This window comes from Mytilus trossulus, chromosome 2 (genome assembly GCF_036588685.1).
Source record: "Mytilus trossulus isolate FHL-02 chromosome 2, PNRI_Mtr1.1.1.hap1, whole genome shotgun sequence".
NCBI lineage: Eukaryota > Metazoa > Mollusca > Bivalvia > Mytilida > Mytilidae > Mytilus > Mytilus trossulus.
In genome coordinates, this window is record NC_086374.1 from 39,803,028 (window position 1) to 39,817,617 (window position 14,590).

At 31.9% G+C, this 14,590-nt stretch overlaps 2 protein-coding genes across 5 annotated transcripts; one reads left to right on the forward strand and one right to left on the reverse strand.

Moving 5' to 3' along the window:
- The first annotated feature begins 422 nt into the window (after nucleotides 1-422).
- On the forward strand, nucleotides 423-6,560 carry LOC134707202 (uncharacterized). 3 transcript variants are annotated; one of them, XM_063566781.1, is made up of 4 exons: nucleotides 423-778; nucleotides 2,984-3,166; nucleotides 3,674-3,800; nucleotides 5,346-6,560. In XM_063566781.1, exons 1-4 carry the CDS (start codon nucleotides 519-521, stop codon nucleotides 6,558-6,560), a joined length of 1,785 nt encoding a protein of 594 aa, XP_063422851.1. In that variant the 5' UTR covers nucleotides 423-518. The 3 variants fall into 3 exon arrangements, with proteins under 3 accessions (XP_063422851.1, XP_063422852.1, XP_063422853.1); XM_063566783.1 differs by lacking the exon at nucleotides 423-778 and adding an exon at nucleotides 2,098-2,219; XM_063566782.1 differs by lacking the exon at nucleotides 2,984-3,166.
- Nucleotides 4,540-14,010, reverse strand: LOC134707203 (uncharacterized). 2 transcript variants are annotated; one of them, XM_063566784.1, is made up of 4 exons: nucleotides 13,795-14,010; nucleotides 11,411-11,513; nucleotides 10,371-10,519; nucleotides 4,540-9,610 (listed from the first exon to the last, which is right to left on the reverse strand). In XM_063566784.1, the coding sequence occupies exons 1-4, from the start codon at nucleotides 13,994-13,996 to the stop codon at nucleotides 8,616-8,618; spliced, it is 1,449 nt and encodes a 482-aa protein (XP_063422854.1). In that variant the 5' UTR covers nucleotides 13,997-14,010; the 3' UTR covers nucleotides 4,540-8,615. The 2 variants fall into 2 exon arrangements, with proteins under 2 accessions (XP_063422854.1, XP_063422855.1); XM_063566785.1 differs by lacking the exon at nucleotides 13,795-14,010 and adding an exon at nucleotides 13,416-13,761.
- Between the last annotated feature and the right edge of the window lie 580 nt (nucleotides 14,011-14,590).

Genomic DNA, 14,590 nt, shown 5'->3' on the forward strand with positions numbered 1-14,590 from the left:
CTAATTGGATGATCTCCAAAGATCAATAATAAAATTGCTAATAAATGATTGGATATGAAATTGTGTCAGATTATAAATAGAGGAAAAAATGTAAACATTGAAATCCGCCATTTTGACGTAGGAAACAAACTAATTTTCAATCTTTGATTAAAGGACATTGCGCACATTGCCAGCGTATCATGCATAACCAGTCATCTGCAAATATATCTTTCAATATGTTTTTTACACTTACTTTTATATGTTTTAGTTAATTTAATGTTTTAATTTACTACAGAACGGGACATCGTTCTCAAAGATGCCGTAGACAAAATTATAGGTGGCGCTGTTTGTGGGCGTAAACCTTTTACATACGGGTCCTTTTTTTGTCGACAAATTGACCTTTATCTGTCAGATTTAGGCGTTTGCCTTCCAACTGAGGAGATTTTACGGAATTCCCTTTTTCGCGCTTGCGCAATGACTGGCCGTCAAAATCCGCCATACTTGTTATTGTTGTTGTCATGGGCGGGAACGCATAAACAATGCAGAAGAAAGAAAAGTTATCCCCGTATGCCTATGGGTTACCGGCCGAGGCTAGGACACGATACCAGGAGAAATTGGCATACAATAAAGGACTCGATAGGCTTCCTGATCCTTATGCTATCACTAAATCTGAATGGGTGAACGACCCCAGTATTTGGCCTGAACTTGACTTCGGTCAAGTTTACCTCTACTTAATCGAAACACCATCAATGTTTAACAAAAGTGCAATGAAAGCTTATAAAAGCTTAGAAGCTTATAGGTAGGGTCACTCATTTTTTCCGCGTTTCGACATAGAATGAAAGAACAACCATTTAATTTGAAAAGGACACCAGTTGAACAAATTGGGAAAGATTCTTGCTCGCATTTATGGGTATTTAATCCCTGAATAGAATAAATAATCAGTGGTGGAAATATAAAACTTTTCATTACATTCAACTTTCCAGACTAACAAATTAAATGTAGTTAGTCTGGCATCATCTGTGTATATTTTAATAGCTTAAAACTAGCTACTTAAAATGTTTATATATGTACACTAAAACTATTTTTTGAGCATAAAATACATTGTATAAAAGTGTCCACTTCCACATTAGATAGTTGTTCTCATGTTGGTTTAATTTCTTAAAAATTTAAATTATTTATTTTCAGTATGAATTTTAATACACATTCAGACATTGTTTAACCTTTCACTGTTGGTAAGGCCTATTTAAGCTTTTAAAACATGATTCTGGTGTGAAATGGTAGAAAGTTGTACTACATTGTAGCTCGTACAGTTAAATTAAATTGCATTTAAACATTTTCTTTTTGCTGTTGTACTCATCATGGCCAAAAAAAGACGAGTCCCTTGACTCGCCTTCAGAAATCCTTAGCGAGAACCCTGGTCCCAACCCCCAAGGGTGAGAGGGGCATAGAAATATGGTCACTTGGTCTTCTCCCGAACCGGCAGTAAAATGCTTGCCGAAGTAGGTCATCCGTTTGGCTGTGTGGGATGTATCAAATTCGCAGTCGCGTCTGCTTAGAAGAGGGATGTTAAATCTGATGCCTCGTGTACAGAGAGTGCCATGCACTTTGCACGTTTAAAACCCTTGCAACAACTCTTGAGAGGTCCGTAGGTGGCCTATTGCAAGGCAAAATTTCTGGCCCTATCAAAGATACCCTCATTTTCAAGTGGCAGTCTAAATTTCCCTGACCATCATCCCAGATGGCATCTATCGTATCAACCTACCTTTTGTATTTATTGTGAACTTGTTCTCGTCCTGAATATGCATGAAACATTTGCCACTGGATGTTAATAAACCAACAATCAATCAATCAATGTAATAGTCCCATTAACATGATTTAAGAGGATATCAATGCTTTTGGCGGCAGAAGGTTGGGCCACCCTCCTATTAAGCAGATTAGAACACTGACATTTGTTCGCCTACTTTTTTCAAATTTCGTTATTTTTCCAGCTAAACTTAGTCCTAGGTCAAATTTTTAGTATAAAAATTGAAATGCAGTAGATTTAAGATGACCGATTGCTTCAATAAAAGATGAGTTACAATATCAAGGTTTTAATCAATTTGTCTTATAATTCAGAAAAATAAATAACATGTCTATTGTTCTGAACTGGAAAAGAAATTTCTGTCATTTGTTGTTGAGTTTATGACCTTAGGAATAACCAGAACTCTGTCCACCCAAATTTTGATCCTGTTCACAACATGGTATGTATATTATTATCCTATTTCAATTATTAATATGACTGGGATCTTTTCAACAAACTAAATTAATTACCTAAAATTAGACATTTCTCATGGCATGCATAAATACAAGCCATTTTTTTAAAAGTTGAGCTAATCAGATGCAGTCTTTAATTTAAAAAAGTTTGGATTGTTGTTCCTGGTACGTGGGTTCGATTCCCACCCAAGGCTTACATTCACTATGTTACTTGTACCCATACTATATAAAATCAAATGCATGAAATTGTTCTGTTTTTTACATGTTAAATTTATTGAAAATTTCTTCAAATTTAGTGTTTGATAATGTTAGTTATCTTTGAAAAACTTAATGTCCATTATTTTTTAGAAGAAAAAAGTTAGATTTTACATGATATCTGAACGATGACATAATTTACAGGAACTTTTTCCTTAATTCATTATTCAGTCAAATTTATTGATCATAAATATGAGTACACGTAACATTTCTGCTGGTGCAAATGGAGGAAACTGCCTTGTGCCTCCACCAGGAATATCCATCCAAAGTTGTGAAAAGTGAATTAAAAAATATTTTCATTTAATTAAATACATGTATATATATATGATAAAGAAAGTTATTCATGCCTAGCTATCCAAAGTACATTTTGGAAAAGAAAACAGTTCAGTTTAAGCTTACAAAACTATATATTTTGTCTGGCACTTTTCTACTGTAATCTTATTATATTTTTAAACTATTTCTCAGAAGTATGTTTTTTCTTATTGTACTTCATTAGGTATGTTGAAAGTGGTCATGTAGACCAGATACAGATTTACGATGTGAATGGAAGTCCTTTCTGTTTTTTGAAAGCTGATGTCATAGGGTCGATGAAAATTCGGGACAAACCACACCAACCTTGGGTCTGCTTAGCTAAAGATACAGCAGACATATATTGTGCACATTGTACATGTCTAGCAGGGTATGGTTATTTTGGGTATACATTTCATTTTATTATCATCCTGAATAATGAAATAATTGAGTGCAAATGAGACAACCATCCATCAAAAAGTCATAATTTTGAAAAAGAAAACCATTAAGTCAAAGTAAGGACTGCAACAGACACGGAACTTTGGCCAACTCAGAACAGCAAGCTATTATGCTAAATAAGGGTCCAAAACATTACTAGTGTTAAATCATTTAAACTGGAAAGAGAACAGTGTGATATATATATAACAAAAGAGAAAAACTAAGAACCGTACCTGTGCAAACAAATGCAGCAGGTTTATAAATTTTAATAAGTACCCGAGTCTTCTCCCTTACCTTGAATATGCATGTATTTGAACTATGATTAATAGCTTTCACATTGGCAATCATACCACATCTCCTAAATATATTTGATACATGTAGTACAATATCTATTGACTGATGATTGCTGTATACTTTATACTGTGGCAAATACTAGAAATGCTTTATTACTTTAATTCAGATTGGGAGAAATGTGCAGTCACATTGCTGCAGTACTATTTAAAATAGAGTTAGGAGTTAGATATGGTGTGACACAAAAATCAGTTACTAGTGAGGAATGTAAATGGAACAAAGTTTTTAGAAAACAGGTATAATTTATAATATAGGATTGGACTTCTTCTTTTAGGAATATTGGCCATGGCTTACACTAAAGAACCAATACTGTGGTGGAAAGGCAATAAATGTACATGCATGACATAATAGATGATACATGTACTGATTGGTTAAGGTTGGACCTTGTTTTTTTCAGTTTTCAGTAAATAAATAAACATGAACACACTATTTTCTGATGGTCATTATTAAAAATTGTCCACAATATCCAAATATTATTAAATTGGTAATGTTCAACATCACTGTTCATTACTTTGTACCAACAATATTTCCACTTACTTTTCTCACTCAAAGATTTCAATGAATCTTCAACCTGTTCTTTTAACAATGAAAATCTTAATAATTAATAAATTGCTTCCCTGAGTGCAGCTTGATACAACCACAGGGGTAACATTTGGGGGAAAAATGGACAAAATATTTGCACTTGATACAGGTCTAAATTTGGATTGAAATTAAATATTTTACACATACATGTAATAAGTTGAAAAAAAACTGAAGCCAAAGAACTAAGAATTACTTATAGGAATAGAATTCATATTCCAAATTTTGCTTTTGTGTAATATTCTATGCTGTTGTGCAAAAAAATAATATTTGAAGAATTTTAATTTTTAATTTTTGAAATCTGAGGGAAGAAAAAATAATATTTTCCTCAATTAACATTTTCAATGAATTTGAAAATATAATAACCCATTGAAATAGCGCCCAAACAACTTAAAATAACATACATAGACTTTATTTTAGATACATTCCTTAATCAGATTTATTCAAGTAGTAATGTCTAAAGATAAATTGACAGTCAATCATCTCCTCATGGCAATAATACATTTCTTTGTACAGACTTTGATTCATTTAAATAATGTATAAACATTACATGCTATTTTTTGTCTAGTAATAACTTAACATTATATCAAGTTTCAAATAATCAAATTTAGTGTAATCTTGATTTTTAAGAACAGATACAATTTCTTTTATATGGTATTTTGTATTTTCAATTACATTGCTTCAATCCTGTTACATGGCTGATACTTGTACAAAGTCTTGATTTGTCCTTATAAGTCATGTCACGTCAACCTCATCATGAGCTTATTAAGCCAATGACTCATTCCAAACAAAAAACAATATATATAAAAAAACATAAATTATTCACAAATACTTGCAAATTACTCAAATGCTAAATAAATAAGACAATAATACATGTGCAAAATAAGTATGCAAAGAGAGATAACTCTGATAATTCTGAATACAGTTTGCAGCTCCATTTAAATTGAAATAAAAGACTTGTTTCCTTCAATTATTTGTATACAGAATCTATAAAGCATACAAAAACAGATTACTGTAATAACTACTGTCTTTACTATACAATTGAGCATAAACAGTCTACAAAATATTGTACAAGGGAAAGATAACTCAAAAATTTGTTTATATTTTGCTCATTATTTATAGAGATTTTGGTAAAGTCCATCTGAAATTTGCTTGGCCTTTGACCTGGTCAGCTAAAAAAATGTAATCCTTGTGTTTTTTAGGTTGATGTCAGCTCAATTATGGACATACAGCACCTTATGAACAGTAACAGAAAAAAGAAATTGGAATGTGTTATACCATCAAGCAAAGATCCATTACCAGACAAAGCTGTGTTAGAATCTCTTTCTAAGGTGTGTCCTAATGCTGCATTCTTTTCTCTAATTCCCCCGATGAATGAAGAAGTAACAGTAGAAACATCAGTCAAGGTGAAACACACAAAAGAAGAAAAATTACCTAGACCTCTTACAAGTTTTTATGATGTCACTAACAAAGAACTTACTTTACAGGAATTAATCGACAAATCAGATCAACTTTTTAGGAACTATCATTGCTCAATTTCTCAATCTGCCAATCTTTTCAAAATTACTGAAGCACAAAACATAAGTCCCCTATGGTTTGAACATAGAAAAGGTAGAATTACAGCTTCAAAAGCTCATGAGGTTTTAACATTAAGACCAACTACAAATCCAAATAAATTGATTATGAGAATTTCAGGATACAACTCATATGATCTAAGTAAGAAAGAGGCCATCAAATGGGGACTGGAAAAAGAAGCAATAACCAGAGATACCTACATCCAATATATGGAGAAAAACCATTCAAATTTTCAATGTAAATTATCTGGATTGAAGATATCTGAACAAAATTATTTTCTTGGTGCTTCAGCTGATGGTGTTATTTCATGTAGTTGTTGTGGACAAGGAACCCTGGAGATAAAATGTCCTCACAAGCATAAAGACAAATCTTCAATGGATGCGGCCAAAGAAGACCCTACCTTTTGTTTGGACACACAATTACACTTGAAAAATAGTCACAAATATTACACTCAGGTTCAGTTTCAAATGTTTGTCTATGACACTGAATATTGTGATTTTGTTGTTATGACAAGTCCAAATGATGTTCTTTTGCTTGCTATCGTTAGAATTTGCAGGGATCCTGAGTTTTGTAATACTTTAATAAGTAAGTGCACTTACTTTGTTAAAGAGCTATTAATCCCAGAGATACTTACAAGGAAATTGCTACATGATTATAAAGTAGCAAACACTTCAGTCAATGATGTCACAAAAGAGAAATATTGCTTGTGTGAAGAACCAGAATATGGCAAGATGATTTTCTGTGATGGAGACTCGTGTGATATTGGATGGTACCATTATCAATGTGTTAATATTGTAAGGAAACCAAGGGGAAAGTGGCTTTGTCCAAAATGTAAAAAATAAATTGTAGAAGTAGTGAGCAGCAATCATTTTTACAATATATTTATAACAAAACCTATTCTTAAAGCATGGACAATTCTTGGTGTACCCTTTAAGGGCATACAATACAGTTACAGGGGAGGTAATGACATTGCTAACATAACATGTTATTTTTCGTGATGTCAAACTATGACATATTGGGAAAAAATGCATTTTTCAACTGATTTTTATCATTCAAACTGATTTAATTTGAAAACGAGTGCATGGATCCCAATTTTTTAAAACGACAATTTTTTTCATTTTGCAAGGAGATTATGTGACCAAAATATTTTAAAACTGGAAATAGCGCTTTTTTATTTTTATTGATACTTAAAAATTACAGATCATTTAACAAAATAATTTGTGTCTTTTAAAACAAAAAAGTTATGTCTTTCATTTGAAAAATAAAATACGGACACAAATCTGAATTTTGAGCAAATATACAAAATTTTGCTCTCATTTTACTCAGAAAGTAGCACATGAAGGTATATTTTTTATTACATATTTTATATTAATCAGGTACAAAATAGCCTATATAGCAAAATATCATCAATCTTTAAATACAGGTTCAAAACTGTATCGTATGCCTTTAATAGCTGAATACATTTTTTTAAAACAATTTCAGTTGAGGATTCTTTGTTTCATTTACCCATTAAAAATGAATAAAATTTACCTTTTATTTTCAAAAGAATGGACTACTGTAGGTTCATTAAGTACCAAAGATGGACCTGTCCCAAAAAAATATTTTCATCATTGATTTATTTACCATCTCCATGTCTTCTATTTGAAAACAAATTTCAAAATTCAATATATCACTAATTCTGCATTTTTATTGTTAAAAAGGCAAAAAATCCTCAAAAATCACATATTTAGGGATTTATACATTTAAGATTGATATTTAAGGTACATGTAAAAAAAAACAAAGATATTAACAAAATTCAAAGATTTATGGAAATATTTTCTTATTTCATTATTGATGATATTTCAGGCCAAAAAGATATTGAATTTTATGATGGACTATGTAAATAATACATTTGGAAATAAATCAATATTTATTTCTGTTCTCTGTTGAGATATTTTGGGTTAAAAATTGCATAAAATTCACATAAAAATAAAGATTTCTTGAATTTAAAAAATACTTTTAATTATTATTAAGCTATCTAGTAATTGCTGACAGAACATGACTGCTTCAGCTCAATTAATTTCTACCCCAAATATACCATATAAATTCCAACCAAGTCAATAAACCATGAATGACTTGAGGTTTGGGCAAATATTATTTTAAACATGAAATAAACATAAAACATATATGATGTACCTTATCAAATGACAGATGAATAATAATTTATAACAATACACATTAGACAAGCAAGATTTAATTTGCAGCAGGTCAAGTTTACGAGCTTATTCCATCTACGCCAGTGACTTACAACCTTACGACTTTTCACAGTGCGCCAGAGGGTTGCATCCTGTTCTGCAAATTATGTTTTGTAACCATAATGAATTTGTTTCACCAAAAGCTGAAAGATTCCAAAATATTGTTTTTAAAGCTGAATTTTAAATTTTCCAATTTCATCTGTCACTTAAAAAGATTTAATATTCAATGGCCTTACCTTTAAATAAGGATGTACTTAGGTGAAGTTTTGGAATTTGTGTCAGATGTTTGGATTCTTTTTCCATATGATAAAAGGTGAAATATTTCACCCAATAACACCAATTTATCCTTTATTTATACCAATTAGCTTAAGGGCTATTTACCAAAGTTTAAGCAGATTTTTGAGTTTCTTTCTTTTAAATCGAGACCCAAATAATACCAATGAAAATATATTAAGTTAAAATATAAAAATTAAAGTCTGAGTTAGCCTTTTCCCGCTATATTTTATAAATCAAATATCTCGAAAAGGAGCTGCATGACCTAACAATATCTTTAGCTAATTTTGATCCTTTACTAATACTCTTCCAGCATTTAGTACAATTTTAAATATCTATATTTATTCAATTTCACCTAAGTACACCCTTAAATAAAAATATGGTAATCAGTTATTGAACAATATTAGGGTGCATATTTATAATAGCAGAGCAAATTGTCATAATACTGTCAGAATGTGGCACCATATTCATTGACATCTTTCCAGACAAAATACGGAAATTTTTCAGTCGCTCCATTTCTCTTTCTACATGAATTCGTACATGAGCTATATTTCGGCTTCTTTCCACTTCAAAGGCACTAAGCTGGTCTTTCCCCTTAACAAACGATGGTATGATTAATTCCGCCCCCCTTGATGCCAATTCATCTCTAATAAGAAAACCACGGTCTGCTAGTACGACATCTCCATGGTTTATAAAGTCAAGATATCCTGATTTAAGTGAAATTATCTTATCTGAAGTCCGCCCCCCAAATGCACGTGAAACAAAAGAAATACTACCACACGGAACAATACTAACTAAAAATTTAATTGTATTGTGGTGCTTATAGTTACTGTAAGTACATGATCTAGCAGTAAAATTTGATGGAGTCTCTATATAAACTTCTGTGCAATCTATAACTGAAACACATCTTGGAAAGGCCTCCTTAAAGCAGTCTGGTCGAGAGCGTAAAATGTCATCTTTATTTGGCCAATGAATCAACCACTTTAATTTGTGCGCTAATTGAGGGATGACACTGTCAATTAAATTGGTAACCAAACTAAGGGAAACTCCAAAACGAAACGAAATATCAGTATGGGGGGAATTTAAACGTAATTTCATTAAAACCAAAAGAAGTATATCTGCAGAGCTCAAAATATTAGAAGAAGGTATAATACACGTTACAAAGTTCACCAACCACATAAAACATGAATAAGACGGCAATCCAGTATAAAATTTTGTTGTCTCTTCAGTCTTCTCCAAAGATAGACTTGTAGCCCTTATATAAGGGGGTTTATTTTTCATAACATTATTTTCAAAGTGAAGCTGTTGCAGTCTATCTATAAGTATTCTGTTTTCGCTTATAGCATTTTCAAATAGTGTTCTGTAATTTTCAAATTCTCCTGTACCTGAAATGAAAAGAAATATAAATGAACCAAAAATACACATCTTTCTTTTACATAAATATTTGAAACTTGTCTTAAATTACATAAGGGCAAATGACTTTTACTCAAAATTGAAATGATTGATAGTCATAAATATAAAGCTTTACATAGTTAACCTATTGTACATAATATTAGATAAATTGACCAAAACTCAAAAATTAACTTAAACCACTTAACAATTAAAATGAGGTCAAGTAGTTATCAAAGGTACCAGGATTATAATTTAGTACGCCAGACGCGCGTTTTGTCTACATAAGACTCATCAGTGACGCTCATATCAAAATATTTATAAAGTCAAACAAGTACGAAGTTGAAGAGCATTGAGGATCCAAAATTCCAAAAAGTTGTGCCAAATACAGCTAAGGTTATCTTTTCCTTTTGTTAGGTGTCCAGCTGAGGGACGCCTCTGGGTGCGGAAATTTCTCGCTACATTGAAGACCTATTGGTTACCTTCTGGTGTTGTTTTTTCTATGGTCTGGTTGTTGTCTCTTTGACACATTCCCCATTTCCATTCTTAATTTTATGTACACCTTACAATCATTCCTTTCATCAAATATACTACTGCACTGTTCAAAAATGAATTTAATGAAACGTGGTATGTATATACAATTTTTTTAATATGCACTTAGTATGCATCATTTAAATTAAGTGCTAATAAATAGAAAACTGATGGCAACAAGTCTAAATTGATAATCAACTCTTTGAACAGACATAAGAATAGTACCATTTTTGTCTTCCAACTCAACATTGCAGTCTAAGTCTTGTAAAGGCAGATGATCATTTTCTTTGCCATCAGGTGTCATCAAAAAGTCCAATTGCAATCTGCATTCCCTCTCCTTTTGATCAGCAGTCCTTTTTACAGCTCTCTTATACCTGTTACAGAATAGTATAATGTTTCAATTAACTAAAAAGAGAATGACTTTGGATACAAATTTTAAGTATTTCTTTCTAATTTCAAATAAGTAACTTCAACAAAAAATTTAGTACTTAGTGAACTGCTTCTCCATGAATGAATTAATTTTTCCAAGTATTTGCAATAAGTATGTCATAGATGTATTTTATATTTAATTATTGATTAATATTTTCAAATAAATGTCAATGAAATTATTCAATGATCTGTTATCAGAATAATGGTTTACTTTTATAAAGTGTGACTTTGATAGGGAGTTGTCTCATTGGCACCCTCACCACATCTCCCCAAATCTATTTGTTATATCTGAAATAAAATGATAACAAAAAACTATAAACTACATATATAATGGTATGTAAAATGAAAACTGTGAATTGGAATATATTATTACAAAGATAAAGAAGATAGAATAACAGATTAATACATGGCATCTTTTAAATGGCATGTATTATCAGCCCTAGGTTTAATATCAGCCTATCTGATATTGACCAAGGGGGATAATACATGCAATATGAAAGATTACATGTTATGATCTTTTTATCATATGCTTCAACAATGGAGAAAAACATTGAGCTAATAGTCAGTTGCTTTATAATCCTCATAGTTTCAATTTTTTTCATTAAACATCTAATTTTATTTGGTTGATATTGTCCTAACAATTGAATTTGAATATAACAATTTGTGATATAACAATTAAAATCAGGATAAATTTGTTACACATCATCACATGTAATGTTCAACTGTCCTAATACAGATATTATTTGGTCACATAATATGAATTTTATGGACCCGATAATTTCTTTTAATCGGACAATTGAACACCCGTGTAACTTTGTCAATTGTTTTTATCATACCTGTCAACACTTTTAGAAGCTGAAACTTCATTATCACCATAACTACCATATCCCATTTTCACAGAAGGTACATAATCAGGACTTTTTGGATCATCACATTTTCCTTAAATTATATAATGGAAATAAATCATAATTAGTGTCAATAATTCATCAAGATAAAGGGTTAACTTCATAATTTATTATGATTCCTGATACAGAGATAATTATAGCTGAAAGAATGCTGAAATATGTAGTGTTTGAGACAAAGACTAGAGTACAAAAGTTTAAAATTAACAAATAACCAACATACCATAAAAATTTGTAGTTGACCTTTTGGTTATACATGATGTATAATTCAAATTAACCCATGAATTTACTAAATTCCTAAAGCGTGTAGAGCAATACTTGAGTTAGATTGCTTGCTTTGTTTTTATATTGTTCAATCATTGAATAACACCCAATTAAAATCAAATATTATACATACAGTTTGAACTATACCTATATACAATGTTTAAAGATTTTAATCATGTTTACAAAGCTTGTATAAAAAAAATATACAAACAAAGCAAGCAAGCCTAGGCAATCAAAGTTTTGCTTTACATGCATTAGGAAATTAGCTGTAACAGATATTAAGAGAATGAAGTACTGGACTGTGTCTGTACAATAAAAAGACAACACAAGAATAACCAGATGCTCCACAGGGCGCAGATTTAAACCACAACAGAGGACGAACCCTGAAAAGTTGGGGCAAGTATAGATTTCTATATACCTATACTTAAGTTAGAGTGGGAAAAACAAAAGTCTTCGGAGGCAACGTCATTAGATATAGGAAGATGTGGTGTGAGTGCCAATGAGACAACTCTCCATCCAAATAACAATTTAAAAATTAAACCATTATAGGTTAAAGTACGGCCTTCAACACGGAGGCTTGGCTCACACCGAACAACAAGCTATAAAGGGCCCCAAAATTACTAGTGTAAAACCATTCAAACGGGAAAACCAACGGTCTAATCTATATAAACAAAACGAGAAACGAGAAACACGTATATATTACATAAACAAACGACAACTACTGTACATCAGATTCCTGACTTAGGACAGGTGCAAACATTTGCAGCGGGATTAAACGTTTTAATGGGCCCAAACCTTCTCCCTTTTAATTATACCAATATATGACCAAAAAAAATCAAATTCCCAACTTTCCTTTTGTGTTCATAAACCTTGTGTTAAAATTTCATATATATTAACTTATACTAAAGTTATTTTATGAAAACCAAGAAAAATGCTTATTTGGGCCCTTTTTGGCCCCTAATTCCTGTTTACAATTATTGCAGTCTATAAAGACAGAAAGAGTTTGTAATTAACATGGAAAAATGTCAATTTTGAAGATAACAGTCTTGAATTTGATGGATTATACATTATTAGAACCTTATGCTTATCAATTTTAATGACAGTTATCGTCCCAAAAAAGCAGACATAAAAAAATACTATCTGCAATTAAAATTAAAACCATACCAAATATTATTGTTACACATATTATGCACTTCCATAGTACTTTATCTGTGAATTCTTACTATTTTGTCATTGTACAGAGTGCATACAGACCCCCCTCCCCCATATTCTATGAATTTATAGGTTCAGCTTTATCATCAAGTGACGGCGCTGAAACTACCCCAGAAGTGAGACTGTTCCAAAGTTATAGAAGCAAAATGGCATTTTACAATTTTCTTATTAACAGGAAGATATTTTAAACTACTAATTGACATGTGAACAAATTTTAAGTCCAAACATGAAAAAAAATGGGGCAGCACTTCCCCTAGAAAATGTACATCTAAGTCCAAACATGAAAAAAATTTGGGCAGCACTTCCCCTAGAAAATGTACATTCCCCCCCTTCCCATGTATAGACCCCAGGCCAAAAAGGAAGAATCAAGAAAGAAAATGATCAGTGTGGGGGCAGGTTCATTTATAAAACATGAAACCATACACCATATCATGCCTATGATAGAAAATATTAAAATACAAACCATACATAGCCTTGTCCTCAAGTCGGTCAAGACCTCATGCCAATAACAAAATACAATGATCCACAACTGGAGACGGAGTACAAATTATGGCAGTCCGTGTGCAGTCTACACTAGTATACAGGTCCATGAGATTTATATGGAGTGAAAAAAAAGGCCATGCACAGATAAAATTTTTCAATAAATAGTTACCCATACTTGCTTGCACTGGCTAAGTCATAAATTTGCAAATATTTGAGACAAGTGGCAAGTGCCCGTCAGAAAAATACAGGATTCTTTAATTTGGCATTGAATTTTAGAAGTAAAAAGGTATATAACAAGCACTGGGAGAAATTTTTAAGGTTTTAAAGGGTTTAAATAAAGCATTGCTTTTAATTTTTACCATCAATGAAATGTACGCTGCAAACTCTGGCTCCCTCGTCACCAGATATCCAGACTTTCCCTGTTACAGGATCTCTCCGGTTTATAGCTCTTATCCAAAGCTCCTTTCTTCCTTCATCTTTTGGAATCCGGTGGAATTTGATTCCCGGTTCTTTGTGGCTATCACGATTTCGGCAACCTAAAACTATGCACACTTTACCCATGGTGTGTTGGTAAACAGACGACAACTGACTTCCGTTTCAGTCACATGGCGCCGAACGGAACTGGCCGTTTGACGGCCAGGCTTCCCCGGATTTAAAAATAGAACCGAGATGACGTCATCGATAAAACCTCCTAATAGCAAATGTTACTTTCCGATAAAAGTAAAAACACAAAAATACTAAACTCCGAGGAAAATCAAAAATCAAAAGGCAAAATCAAAAGTCCAAACACATCAAACGAATGGATAACAACTAAAATGCAGACGAAGGTCTCTTCTGAACAAATTCTGTGAATATTTAGCATTTACTTGGTGTTCCAATATCTGTTATATCCATAAATAAAAACAATTACCCTGAAATTAACTTTATACTCGGGTATTCGCGATGGATAACTTTTGAAATTCATATCTCCCTTTTGCCTTCACTGTCAAAAGAGTATCTGAATCCGACCCTGCTCTACAGGTAATTTGTGTCATAGGTTTCATAATTTTGATATTTTTCATAAGAAGAAACAAAAGTTCATGCCGACTAGGTAGCATGATTTAGTTTTAAGAGGAGGGGAAGCTCATTATGAAGATTTTGGAAAATAATCGGTTA

Bases quoted from the DNA above. Each gene is read 5' to 3' on its own strand.
- LOC134707202 (XM_063566781.1), top strand. From the start codon at position 519: ATGCAGAAGAAAGAAAAGTTATCCCCGTATGCCTATGGGTTACCGGCC. The intron at 779-2,983 runs GTAGGGTCACTC...GTACTTCATTAG, and splicing joins AAAAGCTTAGAAGCTTATAG to GTATGTTGAAAGTGGTCATG. The intron at 3,801-5,345 runs GTATAATTTATA...TGTGTTTTTTAG, and splicing joins ACAAAGTTTTTAGAAAACAG to GTTGATGTCAGCTCAATTAT.
- LOC134707203 (XM_063566784.1), bottom strand. From the start codon at position 13,996: ATGGGTAAAGTGTGCATAGTTTTAGGTTGCCGAAATCGTGATAGCCAC. The intron at 11,514-13,794 runs GTAAAAATTAAA...ATATAATTTAAG, and splicing joins CAGCGTACATTTCATTGATG to GAAAATGTGATGATCCAAAA. The intron at 10,520-11,410 runs GTATGATAAAAA...ATTCTGTAACAG, and splicing joins GCTTCTAAAAGTGTTGACAG to GTATAAGAGAGCTGTAAAAA.